This window comes from Microcaecilia unicolor, chromosome 3, assembly GCF_901765095.1.
Source record: "Microcaecilia unicolor chromosome 3, aMicUni1.1, whole genome shotgun sequence".
NCBI classification, from domain to species: domain Eukaryota; kingdom Metazoa; phylum Chordata; class Amphibia; order Gymnophiona; family Siphonopidae; genus Microcaecilia; species Microcaecilia unicolor.
The window spans coordinates 334,507,415-334,523,499 of NC_044033.1; the positions used below are offsets into that span (position 1 = coordinate 334,507,415).

Sequence of the window (16,085 nt, forward strand, 5' to 3'; positions counted from 1 at the left end):
TGCAGCAAATGAGAGGAAGCCCATATGAATTGAATGGGCTTCCTCTCATTTGCCATGCTGAGAATGCTTGCGAGGCTTAGTAAAAGAGGCCCATAGAGGGGCATAAACAAACGGCGCCGGCCAGCTATACGGCCGGCGGCGCAAACAGTGGTCCCGAACCATATTATCGAAAAAGATGGCCGGCCATCTTTCATTTCAATAATACGCCAAATGTCAGAGATGGCCGGGTTTGAGATGGCTGGCATCGGTTTTCGCAGATAATGGAAACCGATGCCGGCCATCTCAAACACAGCCAAATCCAAGGCATTTGGTCATGGGAGGAGACAGCATTTGTAGTGCACTGGTCCCCCTGACATGCCAAGACACCAACCAGGCACTCTAGGGGGCACTGCAGTGGACTTCAAAAATAGCTCCCAGGTGCATAGCTCCCTTACCTTGTGTGCTGAGCCCCCCAAATCCCCCCAAAACCCACCACCCACAACTGTACAACACTACCATAGCCCTAAGGGGTAAAGGGGGGCACATACATGTGGGTACAGTGGGTTTGGGGGGGGGGTTGGAGGGCTCACATTTACCACCACAAGAGTAACAGGTAGGGGGGATGGGCCTGGGTCCACTTGCCTGAAGTCCACTGCACCCACTAAAAACTGCTCCAGGGACCTGCATACTGCTGTCATGGAGCTGGGTATGACATTTGAGGCTGGCAAAAAAATTATTTTTAATTTTTGGGGGGGATGGGAGGGGGTTGGTGACCACTGGGGGAGTAAGGGGAAGTGATCCCTGATTCCCTCCGGTGGTCATCTGCTCAGTTAGGGCACTTTTTTGAGGCTTGGTCCTAAAAATAAATGGACCAAGTGAAGCCGACGAAGTTCTCGTCAGAGCCAGCCTTCTTTTTTCCATTATCAGCCAAAGTCGGCCATCTCGTAAGCACACCCCCGTTCCGTCTTCCATTTTCTGCTGAAACGCCCCCTTGAAGTTTGGCCGGCCCTGCAACGGAAAGCAGTTGAAGCCGGCAAAAATCGGCTTTCGATTATACCGATTTTGCCGGCTTCAGGAGATGGCCGGCCATCTCCCGATTTGTGTCGGAAGATCACCGGCCTTCTCGTTCGAAAATAAGCTGGATAGTTAACTAGTTAATTAAAGTTAATAGTTAAGTAATGTGGTAGAAACAATTTCAGTGTATTAATCAAAAGTTAATGAATAAAATAAGTGTCACTGTAAGTTAACCAAAATTAATTGAGAAAGATCTCAAAAAGTAGGAATAACAGTTAAATGTGTAAATCTAATGCACTTAATTATAAGATACAAAGAATATTTTTATTTATTTATTTGTTACATTTGTATACCACATTTTCCCACTTATTTGCAGGCTCAATGTGGCTTACATAATACCGTAGAGGCGATCGCCAATATCGGTATGAACAAATACAGAGTGAGGTTGTGGAACAGTAGAGTTCATGCGTGACAGATTTAGGAATCATAAGGAGGAAGAGTTAATTTAATTTGGTTTTGTTGTGTTGCAGAGTTGAGGCCTTTAAGTTGGTTCGTTCGGGTATGCCTTTTTGAACAGGTGAGTTTTTAGTAGTTTCTGGAAGTTTAGGTGGTCGTATGTTGATTTCACGGCATTTGGTAGTGCGCTCCATAGTTGTGTACTTATATGGGAGAAGCTGGATGCGTAGGTTGATTTGTATTTGAGTCCTTTGCAGCTTGGGTAGTGGAGATTTAGGTATGTTCGTGTTGATCTTGATGTGTTTCTGATTGGGAGGTCTATGAGGTCTGTCATGTATCCCAGGGCTTCAGCGTAGATGATTTTGTGAACGAGGGTGCAGATTTTGAACATAATACATTCTTTGATTGGGAGCCAGTGTAGTTTTTCTCGTAAGGGTTTTGCGCTTTCAAATCTTGTTTTTCCATATATGAGTCTGGCTGCTGTGTTATGGGCAGTTTGGAGTTTCTTTATGATTTGTTCTTTGCATCCCACATAAATTCCATTGCAGTAGTCTAGGTGGCTTAATACCATTGATTGTACCAAGTTGCAAAATATTTCCCTCAGGAAGAATGGTTTCACTCGTTTTAGTTTCCACATAGAGTGGAACATTTTCTTTGTTGTAGCTTTCGCTTGGCTCTCTAGTGTGAGATTTCAGTCAATTGTAACTCCAAGAATTTTCAGGCTATCTGAGATAGGGAGGATGTAGTCTGGAGTGGTTATGTTTGTGGGTTTGTTCATGTTATATTGGGATGATAGGATTAGACTGTGTTTTTTCTGTGTTTAGTTTTAGTTAAAATGCGTTCACCCATGAGTTCATGATGTTTAAGCTGAGTATGATTTCTTTGGTGATTTCTGTTAGGTCATGTCTGTGAGGGATGTATAATGTAACATCATCTGCATATATGAAAGGATTAAGGCCTTGATTGGATAAGGACTTGGCTAGTGGAATCATCATTAGGTTGAAAAGGAGCGGTGATAGTGGTGATCCTTGAGGTACTCCACAGTCTGTTTTCCATGGTGATGATATATTCGAGTTTGATTTCACTTGATATGTTCTGGTTGTTAGGAAACCCTTGAGCCAGATAAGTACACTTCCACCAATCCCTAAATATTCTAGGATGCTTAGTAATATATTGTGGTTTACCATGTCGAACGCACTAGACATGTCAAATTGTAGGAGAAGTATGCTTATGCCTGTTACTATTTGTTGTTTGAATTTGGCTAGGAGAGTGATTAGTACTGTTTCGGTACCGTGGTTGGAGCGGAATCCTGATTGTGATTCGTTTAGTATTGTGAATTTGTTTATGTAGTCAGTGAGTTGTTTGGTTACCATGCTTTCCATCAGTTTAACTACCAGTGGAATTGATGCTACTAGTCGGTAGTTGGTGATATCATTTTTTCTTGGTATCTTTTGGTATTGGGGTGAATAGGATGTTGCCATTTTCCTTTGGGAAGAGACCATTTTGAAGCCTGTAGTTTAAGTGGGATGTGAGGTCTATTATGAAGTGATGGGGTGCGGATTTTAATAGGTAACTGGGGCAAACGTCCAATTTAAAATGACTCTTGGAGAACCTGTTAATCGCTTGGTTGACTGTTTCAGCGGTGAGGGGAGCGAAGGTTGTCCAGAGTCCGTCCGCTGGGTACTCACCAGGGATTCGGTCCATACACTCGAAGAACTTATCGATGTCGGTGATGTTCTGAGGTAGCGTGTTGCGTAGATTTACAATTTTTTCGTTGAAGTATTTGGCAAGTTCGTCTGCAGATGGGGTGTTTCTGTTAGTTGTGGTGACCAAGGTGGTGTCTAGTAATTTGTTCACGAGTTTTTAGTATTGAATTTTGCCGACGTGATGTTCTTGTTTGTAAGGGTGCTATTTCGTCTAGTATGTTTTTGCATCTTTTATCCCAATCTGAGAGGTAGTATGTAGAGTCCGTTTGTGCTGTCCATTCATTATTGTACATCTGGTGCCAGAATGTTTCCAGGTCTATTTGGCCTCTTGTGTTGTATGTTGTGTGTTCTTGTATGTGGTGTGAACCCTTTTTCCGCCATAGTAGAGATAGGTTTAGTTTGTAGTGGTCTGACCATGGTGTGTTTGTCCATTTGATGTCTGATATTATTAGGTTCTGGTCTTTGGACAGTTTGAGTGAGATAAGGTCGAGTGTGTGCTCTTTCATATGGGTTGCTTGGATGTGTGGCAGTTTAAGGTCCCATAACTGGAGGAATTCCTTGCACTCATGTGCGTTGGTAGAGTTTGGGTCTTATAGGTGAAGGTTAATGTCTCCCAGTATTAGTATATTGGGATTGGTTACACAGGTGTTGATATGAAGTCCATAAAGTGCGATTGGCATTCGTTCCATTTAAGAAGAGCAGAGATTGAATTAATCAAGAATAATGATCTTTATAAGTTAATCAAAATTAATTAAATTAGCAAATCTCAAAAATAATATACTTATTATATAACACAAATAGGTAAAGCAATGAAATAATCAATAATAGTTGATTAGACTAATGAATTAATTAAGGGCAAGTAGCTAATAAGTTTGAGAAATTAAATTAAATATCAAATCTATTGTAGTTATATAGTACAATTGAGCACAATATAATAAAAAGAGCAGATATAATAAAAAGAGCAGAGAGTGAATTATTCAAAAATAATTAAGAGCATTTGGAGGCACGAGAGTAAGAATATGTTAAAAATGAATGCAAGAAGCTGTAATCAACTTACAATAGGAAATAATGATGTGTTTATTAAGTCGATGTCCTCGATGCGAGGTTTGGTTCAAAAGAGAAAATACATATCATCTCGGGTCAGAGTCACAAAGAAAAACTGATAATTCTCCAACATTTGAACATTGTTAATAATAGTGAGATGAAATACATGTTGCAGTGCTGTGGAATTAAAATATGAAAGTGATTTCATGAAGGTCAGCCGGACAGTATCAGAGTGTCAAACATGAAATAATCTGGTAGATATGAGAAGTACAAACCAGTTCAATTCCAGAAGATGACCAGTAGGAATTCCATTTTCCAAAATCCTAGGTATCTGCGCTCTCTGTACCCCACAAATATCTACAGGATAATAGCAAGTATGGGGCCCTTTTACTAAGGTGTGCCGAAAAATGGCCTGCGCTGGTGTAGACGCATGTATTGGATGCATGCAGGCCCATTTTTCAGTGTGCCTGCAAAAAAAGGCCCTTTTTTTTGGCCGAAAATGGATGTGTAGCAAAATAAAAATTGGTGCGCATCCATTTTGGGTCTGAGACCTTACCGCCACCCATTGACTTAGCAGTAAGGTCTCATGCATTAACTGGGCGGTAATCGTCAGCGCATGTAAACTGCAAATTACCACCCAGTTAGCCCCACGTGGTAGAAAATAGAAATTATTTTCTGCCACGCATTTTGGACGCGTGTCAAAATTAGAATTACTGCCTAGGTCATGTGGTAGCCAGGTGGTAGTTCTAATTTGACATGCATTGAATGTGCCTAGGCACCTACGCGCCTTAGTAAAAGGACCCCATAGTGATGATGGAAGAGTTCCATGAGACTGGATACGTTCATACTACACAGTTAAGTTGAAACTCAATATGCCAGTAAATTGAGAAATTGCAAACAATTTTAGAATTCTTGACGGAGATAGATATGCGACCCCCGGCTGACTCCTAACTTGTCACTTGCTCGTAACCTTTATCTTGTCTTCCTCTCTTCAATAGTCCCCTTCCCTATATGTCCTTCTGTCTGTCCTACCCTTATCCTTATTGTTCCTGTCTGTCTGTCCTGATTTAGATTGTAAGCTCTTTTGATCAGGGACTGTCTTTTCTTCGTATTCAATTGTAAAGCGCTGCGTTCGACTGGTAGCGCTATAGAAATGATTTATAGTAGTAATAGCAGATAATTACATGGCTTTTTATACATGAAAGCAGTCATTTTGATATACTAAAGAAGAAGAATCTACATCAGTATTGCATGAAGCAAAATCATGTGTCAATGTTCTATGTTGGAAAAGCGCAGCGTTCCTTTTGAAAAACTAGTTCTTAAATTTCATTATTTCAGAGTCCTTTCTGTAGTAATAAAAAGAATGTACTATCTGTTGATATTATTGCAGAGTGTACAATACTTTCAGCTCTCCGAGCATGGGAGATATTTAAAATTAAAAGTGGAGGAGTGGCCTAGTGGTTAGGGTGGTGAACTTTGGTCCTTGGGAACTGAGGAACTGAGTTTGATCCCCACTTCAGGCACAGGCAGCTCCTTGTGATTCTGGGCAAGTCACTTAACCCTCCATTGCCCCATGTAAGCCGCATTGAGCCTGCCATGAGTGGGAAAGCGCGGGGTACAAATGTAACAAAAAATAAAATAATTGTGTCTGCCATGCTTTTGAGAACAAGCATGATAGTACAGTGTAGGAATGCAACAAGGAAGTTCAGCAAGGTGAGAAAGGCTTTTCCAGGTGAAAGAGTCCCTTGGCAGACCAACTAGAAAATCTGCAGTACTCATAAATTGTCAACAGCAATCCAAAAAAAAAACAAAAATACAAAAGGGGGTGAGAATCTTTGATCTCCAAGCACAATGTTACAATCAAATCATGGCCAGCAGCAGAAAGGCACCCATGACCCAAGTGTGCTTCAATAAAGGATATTGGCTTTTAGAGTCAGTTTATCAAGGAGAGTATGTCTAATCAAATAGGTCTACAGCTAGCAAAATTTGGCAAAGCAAGGCAGAGAAGGAAAGGTAAGAGAAGTTAAGTTTATCATAGTAGTAAATTATTAATGTTATCAGGTTGCTTAAGCACCGGAGAGTATCATAGCAAGAAAGAGTTTGCCACAAATACAACAAACTCAAGCACTGAGTCTGGCAAAGGACAAATTAAAAGGGCTCAAGAGACATGAGAAACTAGGAACAAAAATAGCTGAATTGCTGAGTTCAGGATGAGAAATCAAGTTAAGCAATGATCTTTGTTGGCTCTCAGGCCCCACCTCAAGGCTGGTGCTTTTTAACATATTTATAAATGATCTGGAAACGGGAACAATGAATGAGGTGTTAAATTTGACACACAATTAGTCAACATTATCAAATTGCACACGGATTGTGAGAAATTGCAGGAGGACCTTGCAAGACTAGGAGACAGGAAATCTAAATTTCAAGTATAATTCTATATGGACAAGTACAAAATGATGCACAGAGAGAAGACTAACCCAAATTATAGATATATGATGCTAGGTTCCACTTTAGGAGTCACTACCTATAAAGATAGATGTCATTGTGTTTTAATATGTGCTATCATGAGTGTATATCAGACTGACAGTTTATCAATTTTCTTAAACAAATACATAAATAAAAGGAAAATTGTCAGAAACAATCTTGAAAATGTTCTCTTTATTCTTTTAGCTTCATCATTATCTGAAGAATGTGCACTTTAAGAACATGCTGGATGAAGAGGTTGCTTTTGATGAGAATGGAGACCTATCCATTGACTACAGTATTATTAATCTGATATTTCTCCCCAATGGGACAGTGAAACATGAAATTGTTGGAAGTTATAAACCATCTGCTCCTCCAGGGAAGGATTTCACAATAAATGAAAAAGTGATGGTGTGGGAGGCTGCATTTACCCAGGTTAGAATCAGAGCCGTAGCAAGGGGAGCTGACACCTGGGGCGGGTCGCAGCTGCGCACCCCCCCCCCCCCCCGGGTGCAGCACGGCGCACCCTCCTCCCACTGGAGCGCACCCCCCCGGAGCGCATACCTCCCCCCCCCCCCGGAGTGCATACCTGCGGCGAGGGATGGGCGGGAGGGCCGATCCGCCCCGACTGCACGTTGCTGGGGTGTGTCGGCTCTGCGCTGGTTCACTGCTCTCTCTGTCCCGGAACAGGAAGTAACCTGTTCCAGGGCAGAGAGGGCAGTGCACCAGCGCGGAGCAAACACCCCCCAGTGGCGTGCACCCGGGGCGGACCGCCCCCCGCCCCCCGCCCCCCTTCCTACGCCACTGGTTAGAATGATGAAACATTAGGTAAGATACCTAATAATGCAGGAGGTTTTAACATAATAACAGCAGATGGCAGCAGATAAAGACCAGTATGGCCCATCCAGTCTGCACAACAAGATAAACTCATTACATATGGTATGAAGTGATACATTAAATATATATACTTGATCTTGATTTATCTTTGCCTTTTTTAGGGCATAGACCGTAGAAGTCTGCCCGACACTGGCCTTGTTCTAAAATTTCTGAAGTTGATGTCAAAGCCCCTGGAAAGCTCCTCTCTAGCCCATCCAAGTCTATTCAGCCTCATCAGGGCACAGACCGTAGAAGTCAGCCCAGCACTGGTATTCCTACCTACCCTAAGCTTCTTTGGATCCAATCCTTCTAAATGGGATTCCTTTGTGTTTGTCTCACACATTTTTGAATTCTGTTACAGTTTTCATCTCTACCATCTCCTGCAGGAGGGCATTCCAGGTATCTACCACCCTCTCAGTGAAAAAATACTTCCTGACATTATTCCTGAGTCAGTCCCCTTTCAACTGCAATTTACGTCCTCTAGTTTTTCAACCTTCCCATCTCTGGAAAGGGTTTGTTTGCAGATTAATACATTTCAAATATTTGAAAGTTTATATAATATCACCCCTGTTTCTCCTGTCCTCCAGGGTATACATGTTTAGGTCAGCAAGTCTTTCCACGTACGTCTTGCTATGTAAACCCCCCTACCATTTTTGTCGCTTTTCTCGAAACCACTTCAAGTCTTTTTACATCCTTTGCAAGATAAGGCCTCCCAAACTGAACACAATATTCCAAGTGGGGTCTCACCAATGACTTGTACAGGGGCATTACCACCTCCTTTCTTCTGCTGGTTATATCTTTCTTTACGCAGCCTAACATCCTTCTGGCTATGGCCACTGCCATGTTGCACTGTTTCGTCACCTTGAGATCTTGGGACACCATCACCCCATGGTCCCTCTCCTGAGCCGAGCTGTTTTGTAATACAATAAAAATGTTGATAAATTCTAATACTCTATGAATGGACAATTGGAATCAATAATTATCCAATTATCCATATTTGATGGGTCAGTGTGTCATTCATTATGTGTTATGATTCCATGGATTGTTTTCCCAGAGGGTGGGATATTAATACTTAGATAACAATATGGATAGAGAATAAACACAAGAGTGGCCATAAAGAGTGGATTAGGCAGAAGATGGACCCTGACTTAAATTAGTCCCACAAAGGCATAAAACACTTCTCTTCTTTACAGAAAGTCTATATTAGAGCATTCCATTAATTTGTATGTTGCAACTCATAGAAGCAGTAAATACCTATAATTTTTTATTGATATAGTGATAATTTCAAAGAGATTAATGCAGAAATATTAGTGTACCTCTTGGGAATTGCCCTATTAACCCCCCTGTTTTCAAAGTGAATGGGCTGTGTCGGCAGGACCGCACCACCAGCCGCTAGCGCAGTTTGTAAACAGGGGATAAGAAAATTAAAATCCTTCACAAGAATCACCACATGTGAAGCTTTAAGTCCATTAAAAAGGGGATTTCTGTTGGATTCTCCATGAAATACTATACATGCTGTCCCAGGTGCATTCACTGGTTGAGGTGAGCATTTTTTAAACGTGCTTGCTGCTGCCAGCCAAATTAGTCCTGGATATTTAATGCTGAGCAATATCCGGGAACCGGCATCAAATATTGGAGCTAGTGGTAATACCCAGAAGTTTTGTGATTGCAGCTAGTATTCAGTTCTTTATCCACCTCACTAAACAGGCAAAGTTAGGACTGCTAATTGTCCAGTTTCCTTATATGTAATACTACAATACTGCCACTAGGGATTGTTAGTGCCATTTTGAAGTTGGTGCTGACAAGGGTAGAAGTGACTAGTGATTGCTTCTGCCTGGATTTTACTAGACCCCAGGGAAACTTCAAGATAACTACCCCCTAAAAGGTATAGTTATTTACATCTGCTACTGTTAGCATGTGTTGTTTTACCACTAACTCATACTCTTTTAAAACAGGTCCGATTTTATGCAGTGAGACCTAGTTACTAATAACTGGGGTTAACAGGAAAATAAGATGTCATAACACTATGTATTTATTTATTTAGGAAGATTTATATTCTACACCATCTTCATAATTCTAGAAGGAGAACAATCTTACATTCATAATACCAATATCAGATATAAAATGGTAAACAAAACAAAATAATAGCATTATACAACATTAAGAGGTTCTTTTATTAAGGTGCACTAACAGATTTAGCATGCGATAACAATTAGTGCATGCTAAATGATAAGACGCCAACAGGAATATAATGGGTGTCTTATCACTTAGCGCACACTAATCGATTACGCACACTAAAGGGGGTCTTTTACTAAGGTGCACTAGCATTTTTAGCATGTGCTAAAAATAGGCGCGTGCTAAATGCTAGAGATGCCAATGTATTCCTGTGGGTGTCTCTAGCATTTAGCGTGCACCTATATTTAGTGCACGCTAAAAACTCTTGCGTGCCTTAGTAAAAGACAGTTAGTCTTATTAAAAGGACCACTAAAACAATATAATTTTCTAAAACATATTAAAATACATCAGTGATACAAATGACCTATTCTGTCAATATATAGGATTAAATATCTCAAGGGCATTTATGTACAGGAAGAGAGCCTTTTTCAAATGAAGGAGAGCTCTGGAATGAGGGGGCATATGACAATGTTAAGAGGGAATAGGCTTAGGAGTAACCTAAGGAAGTATTATTTCACAGAATGGCATCCCGGTGGAGGTGGTGGAGTCGAGGACTGTTCCAGAATTTAAAAAGGTATGGGATAAGCATGTGGGATCGTTTAGGAAAAGAAGAATTAGGGGTTACAGAGGATGGGCAGACCTGGATGGGTCATATGGCCTTTATCTGCCGTCATGTTTCTATGTTTCTAACACCCTCTAAACCCAAAACTACCGTGGGACACCCAAGCACGTGCCGAGGAAGTGCCCTTTTAACACATGGTTAGCCCTCTTTAGGCTTACCGTACCTTAGTAAAAGAACCCCTTAATGCCCAAATGTTTGAAAGCAAAGTGCTCCAGAGTGCTTGACCCAGTATATAAAATATAGAAGACCCGTATTCTTGAAGATATATTGCCTTGTAATAGGGTATGTCTAACAGGTTGGCTGTGGAGGACCACAGTGAATGAAATGGTTGAGGCCGATGCAAAGAAGCAGAAAACACTGGAGAAATCTTATCAATCAATACCTTAACTACTAGCATTAAGATTTTGTAGCAAATCATGAATTCAATAGGCAACCAATGTAACATTTACCAGGGACAGAATCATATGATCATATCTAGAAAGTCCTGTGATCACATGTGTGACAGCATTTTGAGCAACCTGCAAAGATTTCAAATAGCGGTTAGGAATACCTATCAATGAACTGTTATTGTACTCAAAATAAGGCATAATGGTACTTTGCCCTACCATTCAGAAATTGTAGTTCACATTAGTAACTATGTTCCGAAGTTTCTCCTTCATCCATCAAGGTAAAAGTGAACGGGTGTTGAATTCATAGAATGGCCTCTCTGTAGATGTGCTGGAAATGAAAACTGTACCTGAATTCAAGAAAGATTGGGACAAATACATAAAATCTCTAAGAGAGAGGAAGAGATAGTAGATGGCAGGGATGGGCAGAATGGATTGACCATCCAGCTTATTTTCGAAAGAGAAAAACGCCTATAGTGCGACCTAAATCAGGAGATAGACGTTTGTCTCGCAAAGGCGCCCAAATCGGTATAATCGAAAACCGATTTTGGGTGTTTCCAACTGCACTCCATCGTGGAAACGAATAAAGTTGACGGGGCGTGTCGGAGGCGTGGTGGAGGCGGAACTGGGGCGTGGTTATCAGCCGAGGAGAGATGGGCGTCTTTAGCTGATAATCGAAAAAAAGGCGTTTTTTCTGCGATTTTGGGTCACTTTTTTGGACCCTTTTTTTTCACGAACAAGTCCCAAAAAAGTGCTCCAAGTGCCCAGATGACCAATGGAGGGAATCGGGGATGACCTCCCCGGACTCCCCCAGTGGTCACTAACCCCCTCCCACCAAAAAAACCCCCCACTTTACAAACTTTTTTTCCAGCCTGTATGCCAGCCTCAAATGCCGTACCCACCTCCATGACAACAGAATGTGTTTGATCCTATCACAGCCTTTCCCTGGTTCAGATGTGGCTCTCGGGTGCAGTACAGGGTCACATCAGCATTGCATTGTGGTGTGTGTAGGGTATTGGGCTCCATGATTTCATTAGCTTCTGTTACAGTCTCACGATGTTGGTAGTTGGTAGGCTCTTCTCCCATGGTGCTTTTCCCCCTGCCTACTGGGTCAGAGTGTGCCCTGTTGTGTTTCCTGTTGTAGTCCATGTGGTAGTGGCCATTTTTGTAAGCCAGTTTTAGTTCCCTTTCCTGTGTTAGCCACGTTACAGAACTTAGTTCTTCCCTTGAATGTGGCTGAAAGAGGGCATTGTACAGCATTCTGCCAGCTCTGACCTACTGCTCATCTCAGTACCAGGGAGACTCGTTGCCAGTGGGGCACAACCTCTGATCTGCAGTTAACTGTGAGTAAAGGCGGTTATTCCAATAAAGGACGTTTTCGGAGAGATTAGTCTTCAGGTGTCAACTGGTGTGCCAATGTTATACAGAAGCAACAAGTCCTAGAGGCCTGCGTGTATGCAGGTCCCTGGAGCACTTTTAGTGGGTACCGCAGTGCACTTCAGCCAGGTGGCCCCAGGCCCATCCCCCCCCCACCTGTAACACTTGTGCTGGTAAATGGGAGACCTCCAAAACCCACTGTACCAACATGTAGGTGCCCCCTTCACCCCTAAGAGCTATGGTAGTGTTGTACGTTTGTGGGTAGTGGGTATTGGGAGAGGGGGGTTGGGAGCTCAGCACCCGTGGTAAGGGAGCTATGCATGTGGGAGCTTTTTCTGAAGTCCACCGCACTGACCTAGGGTGCCCAGTTGGTGTCCTGGCATATCAGGGGGCCAGTGTACTACGAATCGTGGCCCCTCCCACGACCAAATGGCTCGGATTAGGACGTTTTTGTGCTGGGCGTTTTTAGTTTCCATTATCGCTAAAAAAAACAAACGCCCAGCTCAAAAACGTCCATTTTTTCGAAAATTTGGTTTGGCCCGCCCCTTCACGGACCCATTCTCGGAGATAACCGCCCATGGAGATAGGCGTTTCCATTCGATTATGCCCCTCCACATGGTCTTTATGTGTCTTTATTTTTTTCTGTTTCTATGTCCTTATCCAAAACACCCCTATAAAACTGCCTACTTTTTAATTAGTTAAATATGACTTCCTATAATCTGGATGTTCTAGGGGTAAATTAGTCAGTGAAATATGGTTACTTTAGATCGATCCTTCTGAAAACAAACCTCTAAGGAGGTAATTTGTGATATCTTAAAGTCTGAATTGGTCCATAAGTGGACAGAAAAGTATTATTACATTTAAAAACTACAGCCCACTGTCATTTGAAGATAGAAATATTTTTTAATTAATCCTCAGACACCTCCATACTCCAGATGCACTCAGAGCTGTTCTCCTGGCTACAGGAAATTACCCAGAGAAGGAAAGCCTATCTGCTGCTATGACTGTATTCCCTGTCCAACTGGAGAGATCTCCAATCAAACTGGTGAGTGATATGTAACACATGAAGAGCCCATAATGGCAGGTTATCCAGTGTGATGCCTGTTGTGTGAAATTCCTAAGAACATGATAAAAAGCCTTACTAAAAAAAAGGTCAATGGACCATCAAGTCCTGCATTCTGTCTTCAACAATGGTCAGTTTGGGTTACTTTGAAGAACTCTGTAGATCTTAACAGGAAAGTCCATCCCTTATTGTTCAAACCTAGAAGTATATAGTGAAGGTACTTTCTATAGAAAAGTGAAAGTGGCAAGGAATACCAGGATCTATGATAGTTTCAAATATTATAAACATTCTTAAGAAACCAGCATGCATCTCTGAAGAATTGCCTAATGGTTAGTTTAGTGTATTGAAAAACAATAGACTCTGGTTAAAATCACACTTCGTCTCTTTTTCTTAATTTTCAGCCCTCCAGGGACAGAAAAATACTTATTGTACGTGAATTAATTAAGACATCTGCAAACCTGAAGGCAATTGAAGAGGTGTACATTCTGGTAGAGCAGGCTTTTTCTGTTCCAGGGGGGTTCACAATTTTTATAAAAGAACAAGAAATCTGAGACTCAGCCCACTGTTCTAACCATTAGGTTACCACTCTGTGAGGCTACTTTAAAACATGGATGTTTCTATGCTGCTATTCAGATGTCCATGTTCCTTGTTTTCCTCCTTCATAATTTGGAGGTTTTCATTTGCAAAATAAACATCTATGCTGGACATTTCTGCCACATGACCAATATTTAGCCACTCTCCTAATCTGATGCCATTTTTGGGATGATAAGAGAATATTCTTTGTTCTTTCGTCTTAGATATGGACAACTGTGTGAAATGCCCAGAGGACCAATGGCATAATGAAAAAAGAGATGCTTGTGTCCCAAAAGTGATAAGCTTCCTTTCCCATGAAGAACCTTTGGGAATTGTTTTGATGCTGATCAGCAGTTTCTTTTTTGTCATCACTGCTGTCATTTTGGGAATTTTCATTAATTACCAAGACACTCCCATTGTGAGATCCAACAACCGGAACCTAAGCTTTATTCTCCTAATCTCCCTCTTGCTCTGCTTCCTCTGTTCTTTGATATTCATAGGCCATCCTGAGGAGGTGACCTGCATTCTCCGACAGACTGCATTTGGAATAACTTTCTCCATCTCTCTCTCCTCTGTCCTGGCAAAAACAATCACTGTGGTCATGGCTTTCCAGACCACCCAACCTGGAAGCAAGCTTCGGAAATGGATGGGTTCCAGGGTCTCATACTCAATAATCCTTTCCTGTTCCCTTCTTCAGGTCCTCCTTTGCCTTGTCTGGTTGGGTACTGCTCCTCCATTCCCACATCCTAACATGCAAGCAGAAGATGGAACAATTCAGATTGAATGTAATGAAGGGTCAGCAATTGCATTTTACTGTGTTCTGGGTTACCTGGGATTTCTGGCAGGTATCAGCTTCATTGTAGCTTTCCTAGCAAGAAATCTACCTAACAGTTTCAATGAGGCCAAGCACATCACCTTCAGTATGCTGGTGTTCTGCAGTGTCTGGGTATCTTTCATTCCGACTTATCTGAGCACCAGGGGTAAATACATGGTAGCATTGGAGATATTTGCTATTCTGGCCTCCAGTGCTGGAATACTGGGGTGTATCTTTATCCCCAAGTGCTACATTATTCTGTTGATGCCTGACAGGAACAATAGGGAATATATAATAAGAAAATAAATTGACTTAGACTTTCTTGAATGATTAAGGAAAGCAAGAATAGCAATAACATTTTACAGTATCTTAAAAATGTGTAAATTCTACAGTCATGTTCAAACTCATACACAGTACATTCAATATTCAAAGCCAGCTGTACATTCATTGGTCTCAAGGGGGCTGAACAAGGATAGGCCAGGAAATTATCTTCATAGTGGTAATATTAACTCACCATGGGGCCCTTTTACTAGGCCGCATAGATGCCTACGCACACCCAATTTGCGCCAATTCGGAACTACCACCTGGCTACCGCGTGGCCTGGGTAGTAATTTCCTTTTTTACGCACACCATAAAATATATTTTATTTTCTGGCACGTGGCGTTATCCGGGTGGTAATTGGCATTGTATGCACGCTGATGATTACTGCCCGGTTAACATGTGAGACCTTACCGCTAAGTGAATGGGTGGCAGTAAGGTCTCAGGCCCAAAATGGATGCACGCTAATTTTTATTTTGCCACACATCCATTTTCGGCCCAAAAAACCCACCTTTTTTGCAGGTGCACTGAAAAATGGACCTCTGCGTGTCCAATTCATGCATCTACACCAGCGCAGGACACTTTTCTGCGCACCTTAGTAAAAGGACCCCCATGTGAACAGCTTGTAGTTTTAGTTTAAATGCATGGTGCCACCACTGTAACAAAAACACATGTAAGTTGTGATTTTTCAACCTACCTGTGTAAATGCTGAATTTTATTCTATTCAAATTGTTCGGCAAGAGATCTGGATACTACAATAAATTCTTAAAATTATTGTGGACTCTTGACTTCTTTGTTTATCTCCTGGTCATCACCGCTTCTTTTTGTTCCTTTGCGGAGACTGGGCCTCTTTTATATCTGGATAGTCAGTTTACATAGTTTGATTCTTTATACTTTAGGCGAGTGCTATTCCTTTTTCCATAAGAAAAATATGCTAATCTGCGATTTTGAACCAATATGATTTAAATTTGGGAAGAAAATTTGATATGCATCATTGATGTATGTTATATCAACCCCTGAAGTAGCCTGATGGTGAAACATGTCGAGTCATTTGATGTATGAACAAGGAATGTCTGATGCATAAATAAAAGTTTTTTTTATTAAATTCAGAAAGACAGAGCTCTATTTGTTTCTGCTTTTCATATGTATTGATAAAATTTGTTTCATATTCTTTTGAGGCACCAGCCTTTATTATTTTTCTTGAAATTCTAATTTTGCA

General features: G+C 41.5%; 1 protein-coding gene across 1 annotated transcript in view; it reads left to right on the top strand.

Annotated features, from left to right (window-relative positions):
* The window catches only part of LOC115464713 (vomeronasal type-2 receptor 26-like), a 32,783-nt gene extending 17,299 nt beyond the window's left edge, over positions 1-15,484 (top strand). Inside the window, exons 4-7 of the mRNA XM_030195073.1 lie at positions 6,870-7,097; positions 13,017-13,143; positions 13,959-14,828; positions 15,447-15,484. Coding sequence (XP_030050933.1) covers positions 6,870-7,097; positions 13,017-13,143; positions 13,959-14,828; positions 15,447-15,484 — 1,263 coding nt within the window. The remainder of the gene's footprint in view (positions 1-6,869; positions 7,098-13,016; positions 13,144-13,958; positions 14,829-15,446) is intronic.
* The last annotated feature ends 601 nt before the right edge of the window (positions 15,485-16,085 follow it).